At 36.4% G+C, this 23,341-nt stretch overlaps 1 protein-coding gene across 3 annotated transcripts in view; it reads left to right on the forward strand.

Moving 5' to 3' along the window:
* The window catches only part of GOLGB1 (golgin B1), a 100,312-nt gene that overhangs the window by 29,012 nt on the left and 47,959 nt on the right, over positions 1 to 23,341 (forward strand). For 2 of the 3 annotated variants that reach the window (XM_035000056.1, XM_035000058.1), the window contains exons 5-10: positions 7,201 to 7,329; positions 9,749 to 9,874; positions 12,098 to 12,220; positions 13,306 to 13,419; positions 15,038 to 15,440; positions 17,288 to 17,397. In XM_035000056.1, the coding sequence (XP_034855947.1) occupies positions 7,201 to 7,329; positions 9,749 to 9,874; positions 12,098 to 12,220; positions 13,306 to 13,419; positions 15,038 to 15,440; positions 17,288 to 17,397 (1,005 nt within the window). The remainder of the gene's footprint in view (positions 1 to 7,200; positions 7,330 to 9,748; positions 9,875 to 12,097; positions 12,221 to 13,305; positions 13,420 to 15,037; positions 15,441 to 17,287; positions 17,398 to 23,341) is intronic. The other variant, XM_035000057.1, reaches the window with a different exon arrangement.

The following is a 23,341-nucleotide window of genomic DNA, read 5'->3' on the forward strand; positions in this document are numbered from 1 at the left end:
CATCACATCACGTGCCCTCTTTAATGCCCATCACCCAGTTACCCCATCCCTCCACCCAACTCCCCTCCAGCAACCCTCAGTTTGTATCCTGTAGTTAAGAGTCTTTCATGGTTTGTCTCCCTCTCTGATGACTTCCCATTCAGTTTTCCCTCCCTTCCCCTATGATTCTCTGCCTTGTTTCTCAAATTCCACATACCAGTGAGATCATATAATAATTGTCTTTCTCTGATTGACTTATTTCGCTTAGCATAATACCCTCTAGTTCCACCCACATCATTGCAAATGGCAAGATTTCATTTTTTCGATGGCTGAGTAATATTCCATTTTGTGTGTGTGTGTGTGTGTGTGTATACACATATATATATACATGCCACATCTTCTTTATCCATTCAGTTTTCTATGGACATCTGGGCTCTTTCCATAGTTTGGCTATAGTGGACATTGCTGCTATAAACATTGGGGTGCAGGTGCTCCTTCAGAACACTACATTTGTATCTTTGGGGTAAATACCCAGTAGTGCAATTGCTGGGTTGTAGGGTAGCTCTATTTTCAACTTTTTGAGGAACTCCATACTGTTTTCCAGAGTGGTTGCACCAGCTTGCATTCCCACCAACAATGTAGGAGGGTTCCCCTTTCTCTGCATCCTCAACATCTGTCGTTTCCTGACTTGTTAATTTTAGATCTTGGATAATAGCCCTTTATCTGATATGTCATTTGCAAATATCTTCTCCCATTCCGTCGGTTGCCTTTTAGTGTTGGTGACTGTTTCCTTTGCTGTGCAGAAGCTTTTAACTTGATTAAGTTCCAATAGTTCAGTTTTGCTTTAGTTTTCCTTGCCTTTGGAGACGTGTTTAGCAAGAAGTTGCTGCAGCTGAGGTTGAAAAAGTTGCTGTCTGTGTTTTTTAGGATTTTGATGGATTCCTGTCTCACATTTAGGTCTTTCATTCATTTTGAGTTTATCTTTGTGTATGCTGTAAGAAAATGGTCCAGTTTCATTCTTCTACATGTGGCTCTCCAATTTTCCCAACACCATTTATTCAAGGGACTGTCCTTTTTCCATTGGATATTCCTTCCTGCTTTGTTGAAGATTAGTTGACCATAGAGTTGAGGGTCCATTTCTGGGTCCTCCATTCTGTTCTGTTGATCTATGTGTCTGTTTTTGTGCCAGTACTGTATTGTCTTAATGATTACAGCTTTGTAATTTAACTTGAAGTCTAGTATTGTGATACCACCAGGTTTGGTTTTCTTTTTCAACATTCCCCTGGCTACTTGGGGTCTTTTCTGGTTCCATACAAATTTTAGGATTATTTGTTCCAGCTCTGTGAAAAATGTCAATGGTATTTTGATAGGAATTGCATTGAATGTGTAGATTGCTCTGGGTAGCATAGATATTTTAACAATATTTGTTCTTCCAATCCATGAGCATGGAATGTTTTTCCATTTCTTTGTGTCTTCCTCAATTTCTGTCATAAGTGTTCTGTAGTTTTTAGAGTACAGATGCTTTACCTCTTTGGTTAAGTTTATTCCTAGGTATCTTAATGGTTTTGTGTGCAATTGTAAATGGGATTCATTCCTTAATTTCTGTTTCTTCTGTCTCATTGTTAGTGTATAGAAATGCAACTGATTTCTGTGCATTGATTTTATATTCTCCCACTTTGTTGAATTCCTGTATGAGTTCTAGCAATTTTGGGGTGTAGTCTTTTGGGTTTTCCACAGAGTATCATATCATCTGCGTAGAGTGACAGTTTGACTTCTTTGCCAATTCACATGCCTTTATTTCTTTTTGTTGTCTGATTGCTGAGGCTAGGACTTCTAGTACCATGTTGAACAGCAGTGGTGGTAGTGAACATCCCTGCCATGTTCCTGACCTTAGGGGAAAAGCTCTCAGTTTTTCTCCATGGAGAATGATATTCACTGTGGGCTTTTCATAGATGGCTTTTATGATATTGAGGTATGTTCCCTCTATCCCTACATTGTGAAGAGTTTTCATCAAGAAAGTATGCTGTACTTTGTCAAATGCTTTTTCTGCATCTATTGAGAGGATCATATGGTTCTTGTTCTTTCTTTTATTTATGTAGTGTATCACATTGATTTGTGGATGTTGAACCACCCTTGCAGCCCAGGACTAAATCCTACTTGGTCGTGATGAATAATCCTTCTAATGTACTGTTGGATCCTATTGTCTAGAAATTTGGTGAGAATTTTTGCATCCATGTTCAAATGGGATATTGGTCTGAAATTCTCCTTTTTGGTGGCGTTTTTGGTTTGGGGATCAAGGTAATGCTGGCCTCATAGAACGAGTTTGAAGTTTTCCTTCCATTTCTGTTTTTTGAAACAGTTTCAGAAGAATAGGTATTAGTTCTTTAAATGTTTGGTAGGATTCCCCTGGGAAGCCATCTGGCCCTGGACTCTTGTTTGTTGGGAAATTTTTATTACTGCTTCAATTTCCTTGCTTGTTATAGGTCTGTTCAGGTTTTCTATTTCTTTCTGGTTCAGTTTTGGTAGTTTATACATCTCTAGGAATGCATCCATTTCTTCCAGGTTGCCTAATTTGTTGGCATATAGTTGCACTTATAATTGTTTGTATTTCTCCGGTGTTGGTTGTGATCTCTCCTCTTTCATTCATGATTTTATTTATTTGGGTCCTTTCTCTTTTCTTTTTAAGTCTGGCCAGGGTTTTATCAGTCTTATTAATTCTTTCAAAGAACCAGCTCCTAGTTTCGTTGATCAGTTCTACTGTTCTTCTGGTTTGTATTTCATTGATTTCTTCCCTAAACTTTATTATTTCTCTTCTCCTGCTGGGTTTAGGCTTTATTTGCTGTTCTTTCCCCAGCTCCTTTAGGTGTAAGTTTAGGTTGTGTATTTGAGACCTTTCTTGTTTCTTGAGAAAGGCTTGTATTGCTGTATACTTTCCTCTTAAGACCACCTTTGCTGCATCCCAGAGGTTTTGAATAGTTGTGTTTTCATTTTCATTTGTTTCCATGAATTTTTTTTAATTCTTCTTGAATTTTCTGGTTGACCCATTCATTCTTTAGTAGGATGCTCTTTAGCCTCCATGTATTTGAGTTCTTTCCAAATTTCTTCTTGTGATTGAGTCCAGTTTCAAAGCATTGTGGTCTGAAAATATGCAAGGAATGATCCCAGTCTTCTGCTACTGGTTGAAATCTGATTTGTGATGCAGTGTGTAATCTATTCTGGAGAATGTTCCATGTGCACTCAAGAAGAATGTGTATTCTGCTGCTTTAGGATGAAATGTTCTGAATATATCTGTGAAGTCCATCTGGTCCAGTGTATCATTCAAAGCCCTGTTTCCTTGTTGGTCTTCTGCTTAGATGATCTGTCCATTGCAGTGAGTGGGGTGTTAAAGTCCCCTACTATTATTGTATTATTGTTGATGTGTTTCTTCAATTTTGTTATTAATTGGCTTATAATTGGCTACTCCCATGTTAGGGGCATAAATATTTACAATTGTTAGATCTTCTTGTTGGATAGTCCCTTTAATTATAATGAGTGTCCTTCCTCATCTATTACAGTCTTCAGTTTAAAATCTAATTTGTCTGATAATAAGGATTGCCACCCCAGCTTTCTTTTCATGTCCATTAGCATGATAAATGGTTTTCCACCCCCTCACTTTAAATCTGGAGGTGTCTTTGGGTCTAAAATGAGTCTCTTGTAGATAGCATATGGATGGGTCTTGCTTTTTTATCCAATTTGATACCCTGTGTCTTTTGATTGAACTATTTACATTTACATTCAGAGTACCTGTTGAAAGATACGAATTTAGTGCCATTGTATTACTTGTAAAGTCACTGTTTCTGTATATTGTCTCTGTTCCTTTCTGGTCTGTGTTACTTTGGGGCTCTCTCTTCGCTTAAAGGATCCCTTGTAATATTTCTTAGAGGGCTGGTTTGGTGATCACAAATTCTTTTAGTTTCCATTTGTCCTGGAAGCTTTTTATCTCTCCTATTTTGAATGACATCCTATCTGTATAAAGTATTCTTGGCTGTATAAGTATCTGTATAAAGTATTCTGCTGCTGCTATATCATTTAGCACCCTGAATATATCATGCCAGTCCTTTCTGGCCTGCCAGGTCTCTGTGGATAGGTCTGCTGCCAGTCTAATGTTCTACCCCTGTAGATTATGGACCCCTTGTCCCGAACTGCTTTCAGGATTTTCTCTTTGTCTCTGAGATTTGCAAGTTTCACTATTATATGTCGGGTGTTGACCTATTTTTATTGATTTTGAGGGGGGTTCTCTGTGCCTCTTGGACTTGGATACCTGTTTCTTTCCCCAGATTAGGGACGTTCTCCACTATAGTTTGCTCCAATATACCTTCTGCCCCTTTCTCTCTTTCTTCTTCCTCTAGAACCCCAATAATTTTAATATTGTTTTGCTTTATGGTATTGCTGATCTCTCAAAGCCTCCCCTCATGGTCCAGTAATTGTTTATCTCACTTTTGGTTTCTTTATTCTCCATAATTTTATCTTCTCTATCACTTATTCTCTCTTCTGCCTCATTTATCCTAGCAATAAGAGCCTCCATTGTTGATTGTATCTCATCAATACAGTTTTTTATTTCAACCTGATTAGATCTTATTTCTTTTATTTTTCCAGAAAGGGATTCTCTAGTGTCTTCTATGCTTTTTTCAAGCCCAGCTGGTATCTTTATAATTGTTCTGAATTCTAGCTCTGACATCTTGCTAATATCCATATTTATAAGGCCTGTGGCAGTGATTACTTCCTCTTGTTCTTTTTTCTGGCAGTTTTTCCTTCTGGTATTTTTGTCCAGAGAAGAATAGATGAACAAGAGAACAAAAAAGAAATAAAAAATAAAAATATCAATCATGACCTCAGCGAAATATACACTAGGCAAATCAGAAGAGATCAGAAACCAAAAAAGAAAAAAAAAAGAGGGGGCAGAAAAAGAGAGAGTATAATCAAACAGGTAGACAGTACAGGGTGATACACTTGGTCCTGGGTGTATTTTGGTCTGTTTGTTAGAAGACACTTGATCCCAAAATTGTAAATAAAGAAAAACATATATATATATACTAAAATAAAATTGAATATAGTAAAAGGAAGTAAAAAATGAAGAATATATCTGTAAAATGTAAATGTAAAAATGAAAATTAAAAAAAGATTTAAAGAGAGTTGATAAAATAAGCTAGTTGAAAAGGGAAAAGGAAAAAGAAAATTTTAAACTGAAAGACTAAAGAATTGTGAGGAAAAAACCTTGAGTTCTATATACTGTTTTCCCCCAGTGCAGGAGTTTTTCAGTTTCTGTGTGATTCGTAAACTTGGGTTTAGCCTGATGTTCCTGCTGGCCCTCTGGGGGAGGGGCCTTTTGCACTGATTCTCAGGTGTCTTTGCCTGGGCAGAGTTGCACCGCCCCTTGCCTTGGGGCCGGGCTCAGTGTAAGCTGCTTTGGGTTGCTTTATGTGGCTTTTGTTCCTTTCAGGCTTTACATGCTGCTTTAGAGGGTGAAAAAAAAATGGTGGCACCCCAAACTCCAGCCCCGGAGCTGAAGATCAGGGCCCCCACTCTTCAGTGTACCCTCATGGAAAAACAGTCAATCCCTATTGTGTGTGCCAAACTGCAGACTCCTGTGGTGCACCCCTGCACAAATCCTCCCAGGGGAGGGGGGGCGGTCCCACCGGGCTAGCTGCTTTCTGGGCCCCTGCTCAGGGAGCAGTTGCCCCATCATGCGTGCACCCGCTGCTCCTCCCTGGGGAAGAAGCAGGGTCTTTGCAGCGGTTTTGCAGCTTGCTGCACTCCTGCTTGGAGAGCAGTCGACCCACAGTGCCACGGTTATGTTTATGGCAACACCGAGTTGAGAGGCCACTCTGGGGCTTGCTAATTGTAGCTGGCTTCCCTGCTGCAATGCTTGGGAACTCTGCTGCACACACACACACCCGTTCTTTCTGTGACCCTGGGATCCTGAGACCACACTGTCCCATCTAGGATTCTGTCCCACTTTGCCACCCGAGCACCTTTCAGGCAGGGACGTCCCTCACAGGAGCAGACTTCTAAAAGTTCTGATTTTGCACTCTGCTGCTATATCACTTTCCAGTAGCTGGCTTCCTAAGGCTCCCTCCCCCTTGGTTTATCTTCCAATATATCCCAATTCACTTCTCTGCACCTCCTACCTTGCAAAAAAATAGATTTTCTATTTGTAGAATTGCAGCAATTCTTTTCTTAGATCTCAGGTTGAATTCACAGGTGTTCAGAATGATTTGATAGATATCTAGCTGAAGTCAAGAGAACAGATGAAACGAGGGTCCTCTACTCTTCTACCATCTTCCCTCCTCCTCTTAAATTATCTATTTTATACTCTGCTTTTTTTTTAACGCCTGAGACCTTAAAGAAATCAACACTTAGAGCATCATTTCCTCCCTCTGTTAAATAAGAGGGTTGAATCAAATGATTTCTATGTTTGAGCAATGAGTCATGGCAGCTTTATACTCTTGTATACCCATCACCGAGCTACATATTCTCTCAAAAGTATAGTTGAAGAGATGAGGGTAATTCTCAGATGCTTGACCAATATTATGTAGAAGAAAGTATAAAATTATTTTGTGTAGTTCTAATAAGCAGACTTGGTTCATTTGAGGGTGGTGAATTCAGTAGGGAGGGAGAGTCTGGTTCAGTCTGAGGAAGAGCTTTTGGGAAAAAAAAAATAGACTTGAAAGATTTGGATTTCCTCTTACTGGGTCTTGTATGATGTTTTGCTCCTCACTTAACCGCTCCTGTGCTTTCCTGAATTCTGTCCTCTGGTTCTTCAAGGCAGTGGGACTAAGTTTTCTATTAAGTTTTAGTCCTTTGTGGTGCTGACTGGTTTTGTCCTCAGACTAAAAACCATAAAAAAGGGAAACTTCATGTCATTTCTTCCAAGTATTGACTCCCTTCCAGTATCTTCCTGCTTTTGGTTGCCCTCTAGCATTTTCAAGTAGCTATTTTTCTATCTTGGCTGGAGTTGATAGCTGTTAATCTGAGGGAGGATGAATCTAATAGGAGCTACTTGGCCATACTAAAATGGAAAACTCTTAAGATTCCTTCCTGGTTGTTAGGTCAGGTGTTATTTCTTGCTCCCATTTATAAAACTATAATCAAATGGTTATATAGGGCAAGTTAGAACAAAAGATCGAATATGTGTTAATTATAGTTCTTTTAAATAAATGACCTTATCTCCTTCATTTTCAGCATGATAAGAGTTCTACAGAGGAAGAGACGGAAGTAGAAAAGATAAAACATAAACTCCAGGAGAAGGAGGAACTAATTAGCTGTTTGCAAGCCCAACTTTCCCAGGCACAGGCAGAGCAAACTACACAGGTAGGGGTGTTAAGTCACCTCATAGTCATTAGGTTGATGAATCACTAAGTCCCAATGGATTATTATATGACAAATGCATTTTTTAGATGGCCAACAGATAGTTATCTATGTATGTATCAGTTTACTTTATTTTCCCCTTTCCTCCTCTCAGCAACTTCCTTTCCTTCCTGCCTAAGTCTAGTAATTGGTGTTTGCCATTCTTGGTTAATATTTGTGGATACCCAGTATACTCTTTTAATATATGGTTTCACATATTTTTCTTTCAAAAGAGTTTTTCTTAAATTATATAGCTTGTGGTATTTGGTCTGTTTTCTTCTCTATGGGACTTCTGTTATCTGTATGTTCCTTCTTTGATTATCTTTAATATTTGTCACTTACTCTCAATTCCTTTTTATTTCTTTCTTCATTTTATAGTTTCTTCTTTTTGTTGTCCTTCACTTAAGGCATTCTGTTTGTGTTTGTTTACTTTTGTGTTCCCTCTTGTTTAGACTTCTTTTTCTGAAATTTTTTCTTATATATCAAATTTTCCCTAATTTCAGTCACCTCATTTCTGATTTTTCTGATTCTGATTATGCTGTTTTTCTGTGTCTTGTATAATTTTCTTTATTTGTTAACACCTTTTGAGATAGATTGCAGTTTTGATTTGTTTTTTGAACATGCCTCTGGTCTGTTATAATCACCTTTAAGCCTGTTGTTCTCCTTAGCTTTTGTTTTTATAGTAACTTTGTATGAAATTTGATCTTGATCCTTTTATATTCCTTATTTTTGTAGGCATTTAATTTTTCTAAACTTTTGGAAGGAGGCTTGGTTCAGGAAAACTTTTCTTTACTTAACAGACCTCTCTCTTTTGTTGTTTTTTTTGTATTGTGTCCAAAGATTTGGCAGCTGGATTTCTGAGATTTCTTGGTTTTCTTCCTCCTGCCCTTCACTTTGGCCTATACCAACATTGTCCAATAGTAATATAATGTAAGCCACAGGTATAATTTAAAGTTTTGTAGCAGAAACAGGTAAAATTAATTTTAACAAGTATTTCATGTAGTCCAATATAGTCAAAATATACTTGTGAGATTAATAGAATAATTATTTTTGTGTTATTTTACTTTTTTTTTGCACTGTCTGAAATTTGGTGTGTATTTTTACATTATATCTCAATTTGGATTATTAAATTCTCATTGGAAATACTTCTTCTCTGTTTAGATTTCATAAAATTTCCAGTTGAGAAAATAGATTCATATACTCAAGTTCCAGACATATTTAAAAGCTTTCCAATAACTGAACCGAGGGCTGAAATATCATTTTTTAATGATCTACATAAGTATCAACTGTGACTCATGCTATCTGCATAAAGTATTCAGATAAATACATTATAGTGTTACATGAGTGTGTAGGAAAAAATCATTCAAACTGAATGAATCCACTGACACTGACTAGGTAGGCAATGTGTTTATTGTAATACTAGGAACAGCATGCATTCTTGTTACTTGTATAACAATTTAAGAGTATTTGACATTATACAATAAAGTGAAATATAGTAGTATTTAATGGGAAAATAATTTATAGTTCAATTAATTACAATTAAATAATATTAATAATTAAACTCCTCATTTGCATTAGGCATATTTCAAGCCCTCTGGAGCCACATGTGGCTAGTTGATAATGAATTATACAGCATGTGTATAGACCTTTTTCTTCTGTTTCTCTTACCTCTATTCTGCATAATTTTTATTTCACTCCTATAAGTTTCTTCTTATTTCTGGTCCATGTCTTAGAAGACAGCCCTGATGAGGCAGTTTTGAAAATTCAGAGGAACTAAGTTGTTGTAGCCTTTTAGTCCTTCTTACTGTGGACCCCTTGCATTTACCCAATATTGGAGAATGGGGAACCCCTGCCAATTTAAGCTGCTGTTCTAAGATTGGCCAGCCATGCTTTCCAGTAAGAACTTGTTGGCTCTTTGGGGGTTTTCCTGTTCTCAAGGCCATTAATGTTGCTCTGTTGCTGCCTGCTTCCTCTTGCCTAGACTCTAATACCATGCAGGTCTTGTGCCTTTTGGTGGTTTGCTCTATCTGCTTGTATTTGGGGTTTTGAGGACTACCTTCCTAATTTTTTTTTTTTTTACCTTCCTAATTTTATTATAAATATTGTCCATGGGGTTTTGGTTTTACTATTTAGTTGTATTGTCTGTTTCTATGTGAGGATTCAGAGAAGTTGAAAAAGTGCTGCTATTGCTTCTGTCTTCCTCTGACAAATAATTCTGATAATTACTTTTTAAAAACCTCAGCACATGCAGTTCCCTTTTGTGTTAAGTGCAAATTAGAAGGATATTGGTAGGTATTTTGGGCAGTTGAGAAAGGGAGGTCAAAGAATTAGGGGTGCTAATTCTTTTGTTTAAATAAATATTTTTTCCCTTCTATGTCTTAAGTTTGATAAGAGTTCAACAGAGATGGAAGAATTTTTAACAATGAAGCAACAGCTCCAAGAGAAGGAGGAACTTATTAGCACTCTGAAAGCCCAGCTCAGCCAGACGCAGGCAGAGCAAGCTGCTCAGGTAGGTTGGAAGGTACCTCATAAGCATTAGAATAAAGAATCATGAAAGTCTAACGGTGACAAGCCAATTCAGACAGTCACTTTCTAAAACCTTAGTATATAAAAGTATAGTAGCTAGAATGTTATAGTAGGAATTAGGAGGGTGTAGTAGAAGAAGAAATTAGAAGTGTTATTTACCTTGATGAATTTGCCATAGCCTATTTTATGGCTGTTTCTTAGTTCTACAAGCCTGAAATTTGGTTTTAATAGCACACAGAAATTCAGTCTTTTAGGAATGGACTCACATTGTTTGAAAGAGACTGGTAGATAAACCAAAAGAAATACAAACGATTAGGTCCGTTCTTTCCCTATAGTAAAACCTTAATAGGAAGTTAAATTATAATCAGAAGATTACTTGTGAGCATATAATGAGAAAGTGGGATAGGTTACGTGATTCAATGTTAAATGGCACTACTATGTAATATTCCTCATATTTATTTCTGATACCAGGATCAGGCTGTTTGGACTGGCATTCTCAACTCCTTCTGTCTAGCTGTTTTTCTAAATTTCCAGTTTGACCGCCCACCTCTCTATTTTTCCTTTGAGAATGCTTTTGACTTGTGAAACTTTTTTTCCCCTGAAGCATCTTTGCATGATAGCTATTCTTTTCCATTGAATGTTTCATTTTTTGATAACTTACGGTATTAATGATGTTTCCTGTCCACGGATGGCCTGCTGCTATGTATACAGTTAAAATTGTATATCTTGAAATCCTTACTTTTACCTATTAGCTTTTATTGTGTCCTTTTTATGTATAAGCACTATCTACAATGTATGATGGAGAAATGCAAAATGTGATTTTTACTGAGTGGCTTAAAACATGGAAAGCCAATAATATAAATATATTAACAGATCCATCATAATGCAGGCCATTCAGAATAAGTGAATAGTAAGCATCAGCACAAATGGAAAGTATTTTGAGAGGTGAAGGAGGTTACCATGAGTGTGACATCCAAGGAAGGTATATAGAAAAAATTAGGATTTAGGCAAAACTGTGATGGATAGATAATAATCTCAACAAGATAGTTGAAAGTATTCCATTTGTGGGAAATGGTCTCAGCAAGATCACAGAGAGAAAAAAGAATATGGTACATTTATAGGAAAGGATCTGTAGATGCATTTGGCTAATGAAGGACGCCAGTACTTGTACACTTGCAACACAGGAGTCCAAATTCATAGTGACGCCAGAATTCAGATAATCAAAAAAATTATGTAGATTTTTTTCCTACGTAGAAGGAGAGCCGAGGTCAATTCAAGGTGTCACAAATTGAGAAATCAGCAATAGTTGAAGGACCAATACAAAATGGGCAAGCTAAGACCAGGTCGGCATGCTCAACTACAGATCTTAAGGAAATAAATCAGCAGGCATTCATCTGCAGACACATACATCCTCAAAACAAAACTAAAACACTGATACTAAACAGCTCATGGTCAATTTATTTCCATTTTATTCTATTAAGAGCCAGTTACAAGTGAGGGTGATCTAGAAACCTGCAAGTAATGACGGCTAAAAATAGCTGGGGGAGGTGGTGTGGGTTTGGAAATATACCAAGTTCTTTGGTAGAAGCAGTTCTTTGAAGATAAGACTAGCCAATATCCCTGATGAATATGGATAAAGAAATTCTCAGTAAAATACTAGCAGAACGAATCCAGCAATACATTAAAAAAAAAATCATTCACCACAATCAAGTGGGATTTATTCCAGTTGTAGAGAATTTTGAATAAAAGATCTGTTAGTTTGAAGTTTGACTTATAGGGTATGATAATTTCACTGAAAGTTTTAGACCATGAGTGTGCTATTTATGTGCCTAAGATTTAAGAGAAATCTAATTTCACTTTGTAGTTTTAATATTCTAATCTCTGCAGAACTTTTGAAAGATATACCTCGCATCCAAGTATATATACCTCTTGTATATTTAAACATTTCTAATAACCATGCAAATATAATTTTTCATCAAAATTTATATTTGGGCTGATTTCTGAGTTTGATAATAGGATTTCTCTTATATTTGGAAATTCCTGTCAGGCCTCTCTTCCAACATTCTCATCCTTGACATTAAAAATTTAATTAAATTCTATTGTCTATCAGTTCTCAGTGTCCGTCTTTGGAGAATAGTGTGTGAGTTTTGTTCGTGCAATATTCGGGGAGTGTAACGTGTATAGTTTCTTTGGTGTGTGTCTTTAGTTGAGTTCCATGCAGCAGGTGGTCCGAGAGAAAGATGCCCGCTTTGAAACACAAGTTCGTCTTCATGAAGATGAGCTTCTTCAGTTAGTAACCCAGGCAGATGTGGAAACAGAGATGCAACAGGTGTGTTGCTAAAACTTAGTAGAATGACTGTCATTTGGTTAACATTTAATTAAATGATCACAGCCACTTTTTTACCTTTACATACTGCTTTCCACTTGGTCTTAGTGTGCTCCTTAATTGGCTTCTTTTTGATGATCTTGTGTTCTGTTGCATATTAATTATTTATTTTCTATTGTCCTTACCTTGCCTTTTATGCCTCTAACCAGGTTGTTGGTACTGAAAAGCTGAATTTAATTGGCAAATGTATTTGGTAGTCAGAAATTGGTTTCTCTTCAGTTTGCCAATTGTAGCTTCATTAAAGACCTGAGCCAAAGCTTCAAATCAATGAAGCCAGTTTTAAACTTTGAAAAAATTAAAAATGAAAAGGAGTGATTTTGAAACCATAAAGTCTTTTACTAAATTGATTATTCTTAAAAAAAAAAAATAATTGAGTATATTTTGGAAATTGGCTTCATTGTTTTTATCATCTACTAACTGAAAGGTATTTGTTTTTATTTAGTGTGTACTTCAGTGTGGTAACCAAAAGTGCTCCAGTGGTATTTCATGGTTGATCCATTTAATTGTTTTTGAGTGAAAACTTCTTCCAAGTCCTAAGTAATCCTTCAGAATATACTTTTTGAAGTAGAATATTAATGTATACACGTATTACTGATTTATTTATCCAACAAATGTTTATCGAGTGCATGTCCAGTGCATGAAGCTAGAAGAGAAATGGTTCTTGCCTGCAGAGAATGTTCTTTTTGGTGAGTGAGATATACATGTACTTATGTTACTTAGGTGTAGGACATTGACTCTATAATTTTAAAAGCGGATGTATCATTTTCTCGATTATTAAAAAGACTCCCTAATTCAGGGCCTTGCTTGTGTCTCAGTTTAGCTGTTGTCAGTGTACTGGAGAAGGCATTTTTGGAGATTCTTTTTTGCTGCTGGTTGGGGAGCATGGCATGCTGGTGTCCCACTCTTTAATCTGCCATCCTCAACATTCAAAAACCTTAAGTATACAAATCTACATGATCTTTTGAAAGGTAAACAGATAATGGTGCTCATTAGTTTAGCACATTGTATCTAAAACATTTCCTTCTCAGAAATTGAGGGTGCTGCAGAGGAAACTTGAAGAGCATGAAGAAGCCTTATTGGGCCGTGCTCAGGTCGTGGGCTTGCTGCAACAGGAGCTGACAACCGCCGAACAGAAAAACCAGGTACTGCCTTGTGTGCTTTACTGCCTGCCTTGGGAGTAGAGTATTCATTTCCACTTTATTTTTATTTATTTATTTATTTATTTTGGGGTGGGGTGTGGGAAGGGGCAGAGGGAGAGAGAGAATCTTAAGCAGTCTCCACATCCAGGGCAGAGTTCGACACGGGGCCCCATCTCACACCCCTGAGATCATGATCTGAGCCGAAACCTAAGAGTCTGACTGAGCCACCCAGGTGTCCCCATTTCCACTTTAGTTTCCAGGCAGCATGTATAAAATCATTAGGCCTTCTGAGAATTGATGCCATTTATTCATTCTTTCAACAAATACCCTGTGCTTAAGTGGTGGTGATAACAATGATGAGCAAAACGGATAACGTTCCTTCTCTGATGAAGTTTGCATTTCATATCTTTCGTTGTGGCTGTTTTTCTTTGTGCTTTTAGGTCTAGGACCCTAGTTTCTCTAGAATGTCATACTGTCCTCTAGTGAGTTTCCTTTGCTATCTCAAATGGTTCTTGTGCTTTAGGTACTATCCATTGTTTTGGTTGATTCTCTATTCTCTCTTGGCTTAAAGTAATTCACCATGCAATATTCTCCGAATCTAAAGTGATCAGACACTGATGTTCCAAAATCTTAAGGTCAAGTATCTCCTCCCAGGCTGTAACCCATCCTGTTATTCCCTTTCTCAGACTGTCCTGACCTTCATTCTCATTGAGATCCCTCAGTCCTTTCACTTTGTTCCTCTGGTATGTTAGCTCCTTCTTGGGCTTTCTCCTTTCCCCGTGTGCTATTGCCCCATGTTTGACCATTTGGACTATTCTTTTATCAGCCCTTGGATTCCCCGTGTCTTTATCTTACCACATCCAAGGAGCCAAGTACTAATGTGGAATCAGTGCTACAGTCCACATTCTCTGCTTGTTCATCTGGGTGCTGCATGCTGCTGGAGGAAGTCGGTCATCTCCTTCTAAATTTTCAACTCTCCTTGAGGAGGACTTTCTTGCACAGAAGCATTTTCCCGTATCTCCCATCCTAATAAAACCTATATCCTGATCCCAAGCCCCCTGTCTCACTGTCATCACATAGTTGGGTTCAAATCTCAGTTGTGCCTCTTACTAGATAGTTACTATATAAATAGTTACAGCTATGTGACTTTTGGCGAATTTCCCTTCTTTTCTGCTCCTGTTAATACCTTTTAAGTATCTCTCTCATGGCCTCTACCATTTTTGTATTATAATTATCTGGTTAAATGTGACTGTCCCACTGAACTCTGAGTTCCATGAGGGCAGGGACTCCATTCATTCATTCAGTATGTAGTGAGCACCAGGTACTCAATATGACATGTACTGTGCTAGGTGCTAGAGAACAATGATGATAAAACAAAGTCCCTTCCCTTATTGAACTTATTTTGTAATGGGAGAGACAGAAAGTAAGAGATAATGGCACAAGTAAATGTGTATGAGTATAAATTGTTAGAAGTATCAAGAAGCGAAAACAGGGTCTTATGAAATTGTAGGTTAGGTCCTGAGCGTCTAGCCCCATGCTTCACCTAGAAGAGGCATTTCACTATGCGTATTAAAATGAAAGAATGAATTTATGGCTTATGCGGCTTTGCCTTTTTTTTTAGATGCTCTCTCAGCAGTTACAGCAGATGGAAGCTGAGCATCATACTTTAAGGAACACTGTGGAAGCAGAAAGACAAGAGTCCAAGATTCTGATGGAAAAGATGCAACTTGAGGTGGCAGAGAGAAAATTATCCTTCCATAACCTGCAGGAAGAAATGCATCATCTTCTGGAACAGCTTGAGCAAGCAGGTCAAGCTCAGGCTGAACTACAGTCCCGGTACAGTGCTTTGGAACAGAAGCACAAAGCAGAAATGGAAGAGAAGATCTCTCACATTTTGAGTCTTCAAAAGACTGAGCAAGAACTACACTCTGCCTGTGATGCTCTAAAGGAGGAAAATTCAAAGCTTGTCCAAGATAAGAGTGAACAGGCAGTTCATTCAGCCCAGGCCATTCAGCAACTGAAAGGTCAGTATTTGATTGTCTTTCAAGTCCTCTTCTCTAGCACCTGAGTAGCTCCTATTTCCAAATTTCTGGGATCTGTTAATGACATGATTTGCTCAAATCAATTGAATCAGTAGAAGAATTAAGAATTCATCTCTTCTGAATTCATTGTCATTTCTCCAGTCTCTGGCTGAAGTTATAATCTGGCTTAATATTATAATTATCATTACGGTAATAAAAACTATTGATAGTGATGTGTCGTATATTAAAAAGAATGCTATGTGAAACATGACTTCCGTCTGAAGGGTTCAGTGACTGAAATGAGTAGGATTTGAATTAATTTTTGGAAAACTCAGGCTAATTTGCAGTGACGTGGATGGAACTAGAGGGTATTCTGCTAAGCGAAATAAGTCAATCAGAGAAAGACAAGTATCATATGATCTCACTGATATGAGGAATTCTTAATCTCAGGAAACAAATAGGGTTGCTGGAGTGGTGGGGGGTGGTAGGGATGGGGTGGCTGGGTGATGGACACTGGGAAGGGTATGTGCTATGGTGAGCGCTGTGAATTGTGTAACACTGATGAATCACAGACCTCTGAAACAAATAATACATTATATGTTTAAAAAAGAAAAAGAAAAAAGAAGATAGTAGGAAGGGAAAAAAATGAAGGCGGGAAATCGGAGGGGGAGACGAACCATGAGAGACTATGGACTCTGAGAAACAAACTGAGGGTTTTAGAGGGGAGGGGGTGGGGGGATGGGTTAGCCTGGTGTTGGGTATTAAAGAGGGCACATATTGCATGGAGCACTGGGTGTTATACGCAAACAAAGAATCATGGAACACTACATCAAAAACTAATGATGTAATGTATGGTGGCTAACAAAATAAAACAAAATTAAAGAAAATATAAAAATGGAAAACTCAGGCTAGATCTCGGTGCATAGGTAGGGAGACTGAATTGCATGGCATCATCCTTACTTCTAAAGATGGATCTGAATACTTTTCTTATAGGTGATAAGCTCTTTCTAAGGAAAACTTTTATCCTGTAAGAAGGTTTAGTGAAAACTTATTTTTTAAAAAAGTGTTATTATTAAAGTAATACAGGGGCACCTGGGTGGCTCAGTTGGTTAAGCATCTGATTCTTGGTTTTGACTCAGGTTCTGATCTCATGGGTTGTGGGATCGAGTCCCACATTGGGCTCCACGCTTAGTGTGGAAACCGCTTGGGATTTTCTCTCTCCTCTCCCTCTGCCCCTCCCCCACCAGAGTGCACACACTTTCTCTCTTGCACTCTCTCTCTCTCTCTCAAATAAATAAATAAATCTTAAAAAATAAAGTAATACACGCCTCTAATTTAATTTAATTCTAAAAGAATATTTAAAGGAAAGATTTTAGACAGACTTAAGTTTAAGATCTCTACTGAGGAACTGAACATTAACCAGAAAGCCTCCAGGGGTATTACATGGAAACAGTGTGTTACATGAACACACTGTCCTCTTAACTGGACTATGTACATGTTTAGAGTTGTACTATCTTATCTCAGTGGGATTCATAATGCTTCAGTGAAGAGTGAAGAAAATAAAATTTAAAAATACTAAAGGCATTTTCAAGGGGGAAAGGAAAAATGACTTTGTGAAAAATTCTAAGCCCATTTTATTTTACCTTTTAAGGAAGTGGTTTACTGAGATGCCCTTTGGTCCTTCAGAGCATTTAAACAGTTACAAACATGTTGTCATTGGTATCATAGTTTTAATTAAGATAACTGACCTAGAGTGAATAGCATGTGGTGTATCTCTAGAAGGTAATAGCTTACCAAGTTTCAGACTTGCAGCAGAGATCATTTCTCTTTACTTACTTTCTTTTCCTTAGATCAACTCCAGCAAAAATCCAAAGAAATTAGCCAATTTCTAAGCAGACCAACCTTGCAAAAACATGAAACAGGATCTCAGACTTCTCTCCCAGATACTGAGGATACACAGGTAATTAAGTGTATACTTCTAATGAATATGATGTTTGTCTTTGCTGTATCATACTTGGGTGCTCTAATGGTCCAGAAAGTAATATAAGCTGTCTTTTATCCAGAAAATAATATAAGTCTTTTCTGCCTGATAAGATGCTTTTCTGGAGTTGATTCCATTTGAAACGAATGATGAAAAACATTAATTTAGTGTCTCAACAATGATTAATGAGAAAATAATAGATAACAAACACCATGATCTCAGGAGCCTTTCTGATTCTAAGGTCTTAAAATTCTGTATTGAAAATAAATTATTGTTTTTGATTTTGTAATCCGTTTTCTCAGCTGAGAAGTCAATTTTGTTTTTGGTAGACTGAAATTTGATCAGCTTTAATGCACATAATTCAGTGTAACCAGACTTAAAAGTCTATTCTAGAAATCATAATCCTCCCATTAATTAATTAACAGTAAAAACTTTAATTACCAATTAGCTGTTGTTTGGCCAGTATATTCTCTTTGCCTTCTCTAAAAATCTCTATGGGAAGCTATATTATAATCACCAGAAGGCTGCTTATAGAGCATGATTATCAGAACAAGGAGAGTTAGTTTGATGATCTTAATTGGCTAGTGTCAAGCTGTGATAACTGGATTTATTCATCTCCATTATACCCTTCCAAACTGACAGACATTATGACCAGCAGAGTTCCATGGTCCCTGGGTAGTACTGTGCACTGATAAAAATTTTTGCTTCCTGGTTTCTAGAATGTAGGCTTTCTATTCTCTTCTATTCTCAAAATCACAACTTTTTTCTCCAGTGTTTAAGAACATTTTTCAGTAATTGCAAAAAAGTTGAAAGAATTTGTTACTGAACACCTATATACCCATCATCTAGATTCTGTCAACATTTTACTATATTTGCTTTATCAAATATCCATTTATCCATCCACCAATTCATCTTAATTTTTCATGTGTTTCACAGCAAGTTGTAGACATGAGTACCTTTTTCAGCATGCATATCATTGACTAAATTTTAATATTTATTAATAGTTCTTTTTCTTTGTAGTAATAAGTTTTACAGAACATGAAATGTATAAATATTAAGTGTACCGGTCATTGAGTTTTGTCAAATGCATACACCTGTGTTACTCAAATCCCTGTCAAGATATATCACTATCACCCTACAAAGTATCCTCATATCGTTTCACAGCCAATCACATCCTAACCTTCTAGGGCTGACCAGTGTTCTGTTTTTTCCACCATAGATTAATTTTGCCTGTTTTACAACATCATGTAAATGTAATCATGCAATATATATGCTCTTTTGTGTAAAGCTTCTTACACTCAGCATGTTTTGAGTTTCATCCAGATTGTTTCATATATCATAATATACTCTTTTATATTGCTGAGAAGTACTCCATTTTGTGAATATACTGGATTTTCCTTTTGCATTATTGTGCTGTAATTTCCTGTTGATGAATACCTGGGCTTTTTCATGTTTTGGCCATTATGAATTAAGCTGCTATAAACATACTTGTACAAGTATTTGTGTGGACATATGTTTTCATTTGTTTTCAGTAAATACTAGTTGAGGAATTGCTGGGCCATAGAGTATGTATTTAGCTTTATAAGAAATGGCCAGATCATTTCCCAAAGTCGTATTATTTTATATTCCCACCTAAGATATATGAGAATTATAATTGTTCCAATCTTCTCCAAGATTTGATATTGTCAGTTTAAAAAATTTTAGCCATTCTAATGGGTGCATGGTGTTATCTCATAGTTTTAATTTTCATTTCCCTGATGACAAATGATGTTAGACATTTTTTCTTGAGATTCTTGGCCATTTGTATATATCTTCTTTTGATGGAGTGTCTTTTCAAGTCATTCCTCCACTTAAAAAATCAAGTTCTTTGTCTTTATTACCAAGTAGTAGGGATTCTTTATCTATTCTGAATGCCAATTTATTTTCAGATCTTTTTGGTGACTGTTTTCTCCCACACTATAGCTTCCCTCCTATTCATGTTCTTCATGATGTCTTTTAATTAGCAGACATTTTATAATTTTGATGCAATCTATCATTTATCACTTTTTTTATGGATATCATTTTCTGTCTCCTAACTATGAAACCTTTGCTTAATGCCAAGTCATGAAGAATTTTCTCTTGTGTCCTTCCACAAGCTTTATGGTTTTAACTTTCCCAGTTAAGTCTCTGAACCTCACATAAATTTTTGTGTGTGGTGTAAGGTAAGGGTCAAGGTTTATTTGGATTATTGACAGTTTTTGGCTATTATAAATAAAGCTGTGAATATTCTTTTACAAATATTTTTTTTTTTTAAAGATTTTATTTATTTATTTGAGACAGAGAGAATGACAGAGACAGAGAGCACATGAGAGGGGGGAGGGTCAGAGGGAGAAGCAGGCTCCCTGCCGAGCAGGGAGCCCGATGCGGGACTCGATCCAGGGACTCCAGGATCATGACCTGAGCCGAAGGCAGTCGCTTAACCAACTGAGCCACCCAGGCACCCACAAATATTTTTGTAGTAGAGACCTATGCTCTCTTTACTCTCAGTAAATATCTCGCGGTGGAATGCCTGGGTCATGTAGGTATTTGGGAGGTTTTAAGATACTGCCAGACTGTTTGCAAAGTGGTTTGTACCATTTTCCATTCCCACCATCAGTGTATGAGAGTTCCAGGGGTAAGCCTCGCTTGGTAATGATATATTATCCTTCTATTTTGTTGAATTACATTTTTTGAAATTTTGTTTTAAAGCTTTGCGTCGTGTGCATGAGGAATGTTTGTCTGTTGTAGTTTTTTGTAATTTCTTTATCTGGTTTTGCAGTATGAGTAATGCTGGCCTTTTAGAATGAATTGGGAAGTATTCCTTCCTCTTCAGTTTTTTGGGGAAGATTTTGTGTAGACTGGGTATTATATTTTCCTTAAATGCTTTGTGGAAATACACCAATGAAGCCATCTAGTCCTGGAGTTATCTTTGTGGGTGCATTTTTCTCTACTAATTCCATTTGTAGCTATATGGCTCTTCAGGATATCTATTTCTTTTTTACTGAACTTTGGGGTTTTATATCTTTTAGGGAATTTGTCCATTTCATATAAAGTGTCAAATTTATAGGACTAAAGCTGTTCACAATAGTCCCTAATTATCCCTTTTGATATCTGTAGAACTATAATGATGTCAGCTCTCTTATTCCTGATATTTGTAATTTGTGTTTTCTTTCTTATACAGGTTAGACTGCCCAAAAGGTTTACTAACTTTACTGATCTCAGAAAATCAGCTTTTGTTTCATTGATTCTCTTTTGTTTTCTGTTTTCTATTTTATTGATATCTACTTAATCTTTATTATGTCCTTTCTTTTGTTTACTTTGGATTTGATTTCCTCTTTTCTTAGCTTCTTAAGGTAGAGGCTGAGGCCACTGGTTTGAGAACTTTTGTACTTCTAACATAGGTGTTTTGTACTATAAATCTCTCCCTACAATCTGCTTTAGCATATCCCACAAATTCTGTTATGTTTTCAATTTCACTTAGTTCAAAATACTAATTTCCTATTTGATTTCTTCTCTGCCTCGGGTTATTTAGTTTCCAGATATTTGGGGATGATGTGCTCAGAGCTCTTTCTATTTCTGATTTTTATTTTAATTCTATTGTGGTCAGAACATACTTTGTATAACTTGAATCTTTTAGAATTGATTAAGACTTTTATGGCCCAGAATATTTTCTATTTTGTCAAATGTTCCATGTGTACTTGAAAATAATGTATAGTTTGCTGTTATTGACTGGAGTGTTCTATAAATGTCTATCATGTAAGGTTGGTTGATAGTATTATTCAAGTATACTATATTCTTGTTGCTTTTCTGCTTGTTCTCTCAATTATTGACTGGAGTATTAAGATCTCAGATTAAAGTTGTGGATTTATCTATTTCTCCTTGTTCTATCAGGTTTTACATCATGTATTTTCAAGCTGTGTTACTATGGGCTTAAACATTTAGAATTTTTAGGTCTTAATTAAGTGACCCATTTATCATTATGAAATGACCTTCTTTATCCCTGGTGACATTTGTGACATTCTTTGCTTTGAAATGTCCTTTTGTTTGATATTAATATAGCTACTGGACTTTTTTTTTTTTAAAGATTTTATTTGTTTAATTGAGAGCGAGAGCGAGAGTGAGAGCGAGAGAGCGCACAAGCAGGGCAAGGGGCAAAGGGAGAAGCTGACTGAGCCAACCAGGCACCTGGCTTTTCTTTATACTGGTGTCAAAAGATATATCTTTTTTTCATTCTGTTACTTTTAACCTATTTGTATCTTTGTATTTAAAGTGCATTGCTTGTATGCAGCACAGAATTTGAGCCTCCTTCTTACCCAGTATGTCAGTCTCTGCCTTGTAAACTGGAGTGTTCAGACCCATTTACATGAATGTTACTGATATAATTTCAAAAGTCTCTCCCCTTGCTATTTGTTTTCTATTTTACCAATTGTTTTCTTATCTTTTTTTTTTTTTTTTTTTTTTACTTTCTCTTCCTTTAAAAAACTAGGTTGAGTACTTTTTATGGTTTTGTTTTTCTCTTCTTACAGGTTATTAGCTATAATTCTTTGTTTCGTTATTCTAGTGGCCACATTATGGATTACAGTCTCTATCTTTATCATAGTTTACCTTCACATAGTATTATGCTGCTTCCTGTATAGAATAAGAACTTTATACTCACATACTTGCATTTCTTCACTTCTGGAATTTATGTTATTATTGTTTTACTCACATATATATTATAAACAAAAAATGCAAAAATATAACATATATAAACAAATTGTTATGTAAATGCTTATTTATTCAATTATTTTTTAAAGACAGTTGAATAATGAAATATTTAACTATCACTGCAGTTACCATTTCTGGTCCTTTTTATTCTTTAGGGTAGATCAGGGATTGGCGGTCTGTTTCTGAAAAGGGTCAAATAGTGAATATTTTAGGCTTGTGAGCCATATAGTCTTTTTTGCAGCTCTTCAACTGCCATTATAAAGCAAGTGCAGACATAGAACAAAGGCAAACAAATGGTTGTGACTGGCTTCCAGTAAAACTTTATTTCCAAAAATAGGTAGAAGGCCTCAAAGTTGGTGAACTCTGGTGTAGTTTCGTATTCCCATCTGGTATTGTTTTCTCTCCGCCTGAAGGACTTCCTTTAACTTGCGTGTGTGTGTGTGTGCATGATTGTGCAGGTCTGCTGGTGATTTCTTAAAGCTCTTATATGTCTGAAGACATCTTTATCTCTCCATTGTTGTTGAAAGATATTTTTGCTAACTACAGAATTCTACATTGATAGTTTTTTTTTCTTTCAGTGCTTCAAGGCTGTTACCCTACAGTCGTTTTTCTTGCATTTTTTTTTGACAAGAAATTTGCTATTATCCTTGCCTTTTTTTTTTTTTTTTCCTGGCTGCTTTTAGGGTTTTATAGCTGGTTTTGAATACTTGGATTAGGCTGTACCTTAGTGTAGTTTTCTTCATGTTTCTTGTGCTTGGAGTTCATGGAGCCTTTTGAATCTTTGTGTTTATAGTTTTCATCAGTTTGGAAAATTTTCCACCATTAACTAGTCAAATAATGTTTTCTAATTCTCTCCCCTCCTTTGGGGAATCCATTCACATCTATATTGGATTACTTGAAGTTTTTCTAGAACCCACTGATGCTCTTTTAATGGTTTTGGATTTTTTTTCTTTTATTTTAGTTCATGTCTTCAAGTTCACTAATCTTTTCTTCCTTAATGTCCAATTTGTTGTTAATCCCATCTCATGTTTTATTTATCTGAAACATAATTTTCTTTTCTAGAAGTTTGCTTGGGCTTTTAAAATATATATTCTATGGTTTTATTTGATCTTTTTGCATATACAGAATGCAGTTAAAACTTTTTTAATGCCTTTATTTATTTATTTATTTAAACTAGGCTCCATGGAGCCCAGTGCGG

Source organism: Mirounga leonina, unplaced genomic scaffold (assembly GCF_011800145.1).
Source record: "Mirounga leonina isolate KUSES-001 unplaced genomic scaffold, KU_Mleo_1.0 Mir_115, whole genome shotgun sequence".
Taxonomy (NCBI): Eukaryota; Metazoa; Chordata; class Mammalia; order Carnivora; family Phocidae; genus Mirounga; species Mirounga leonina.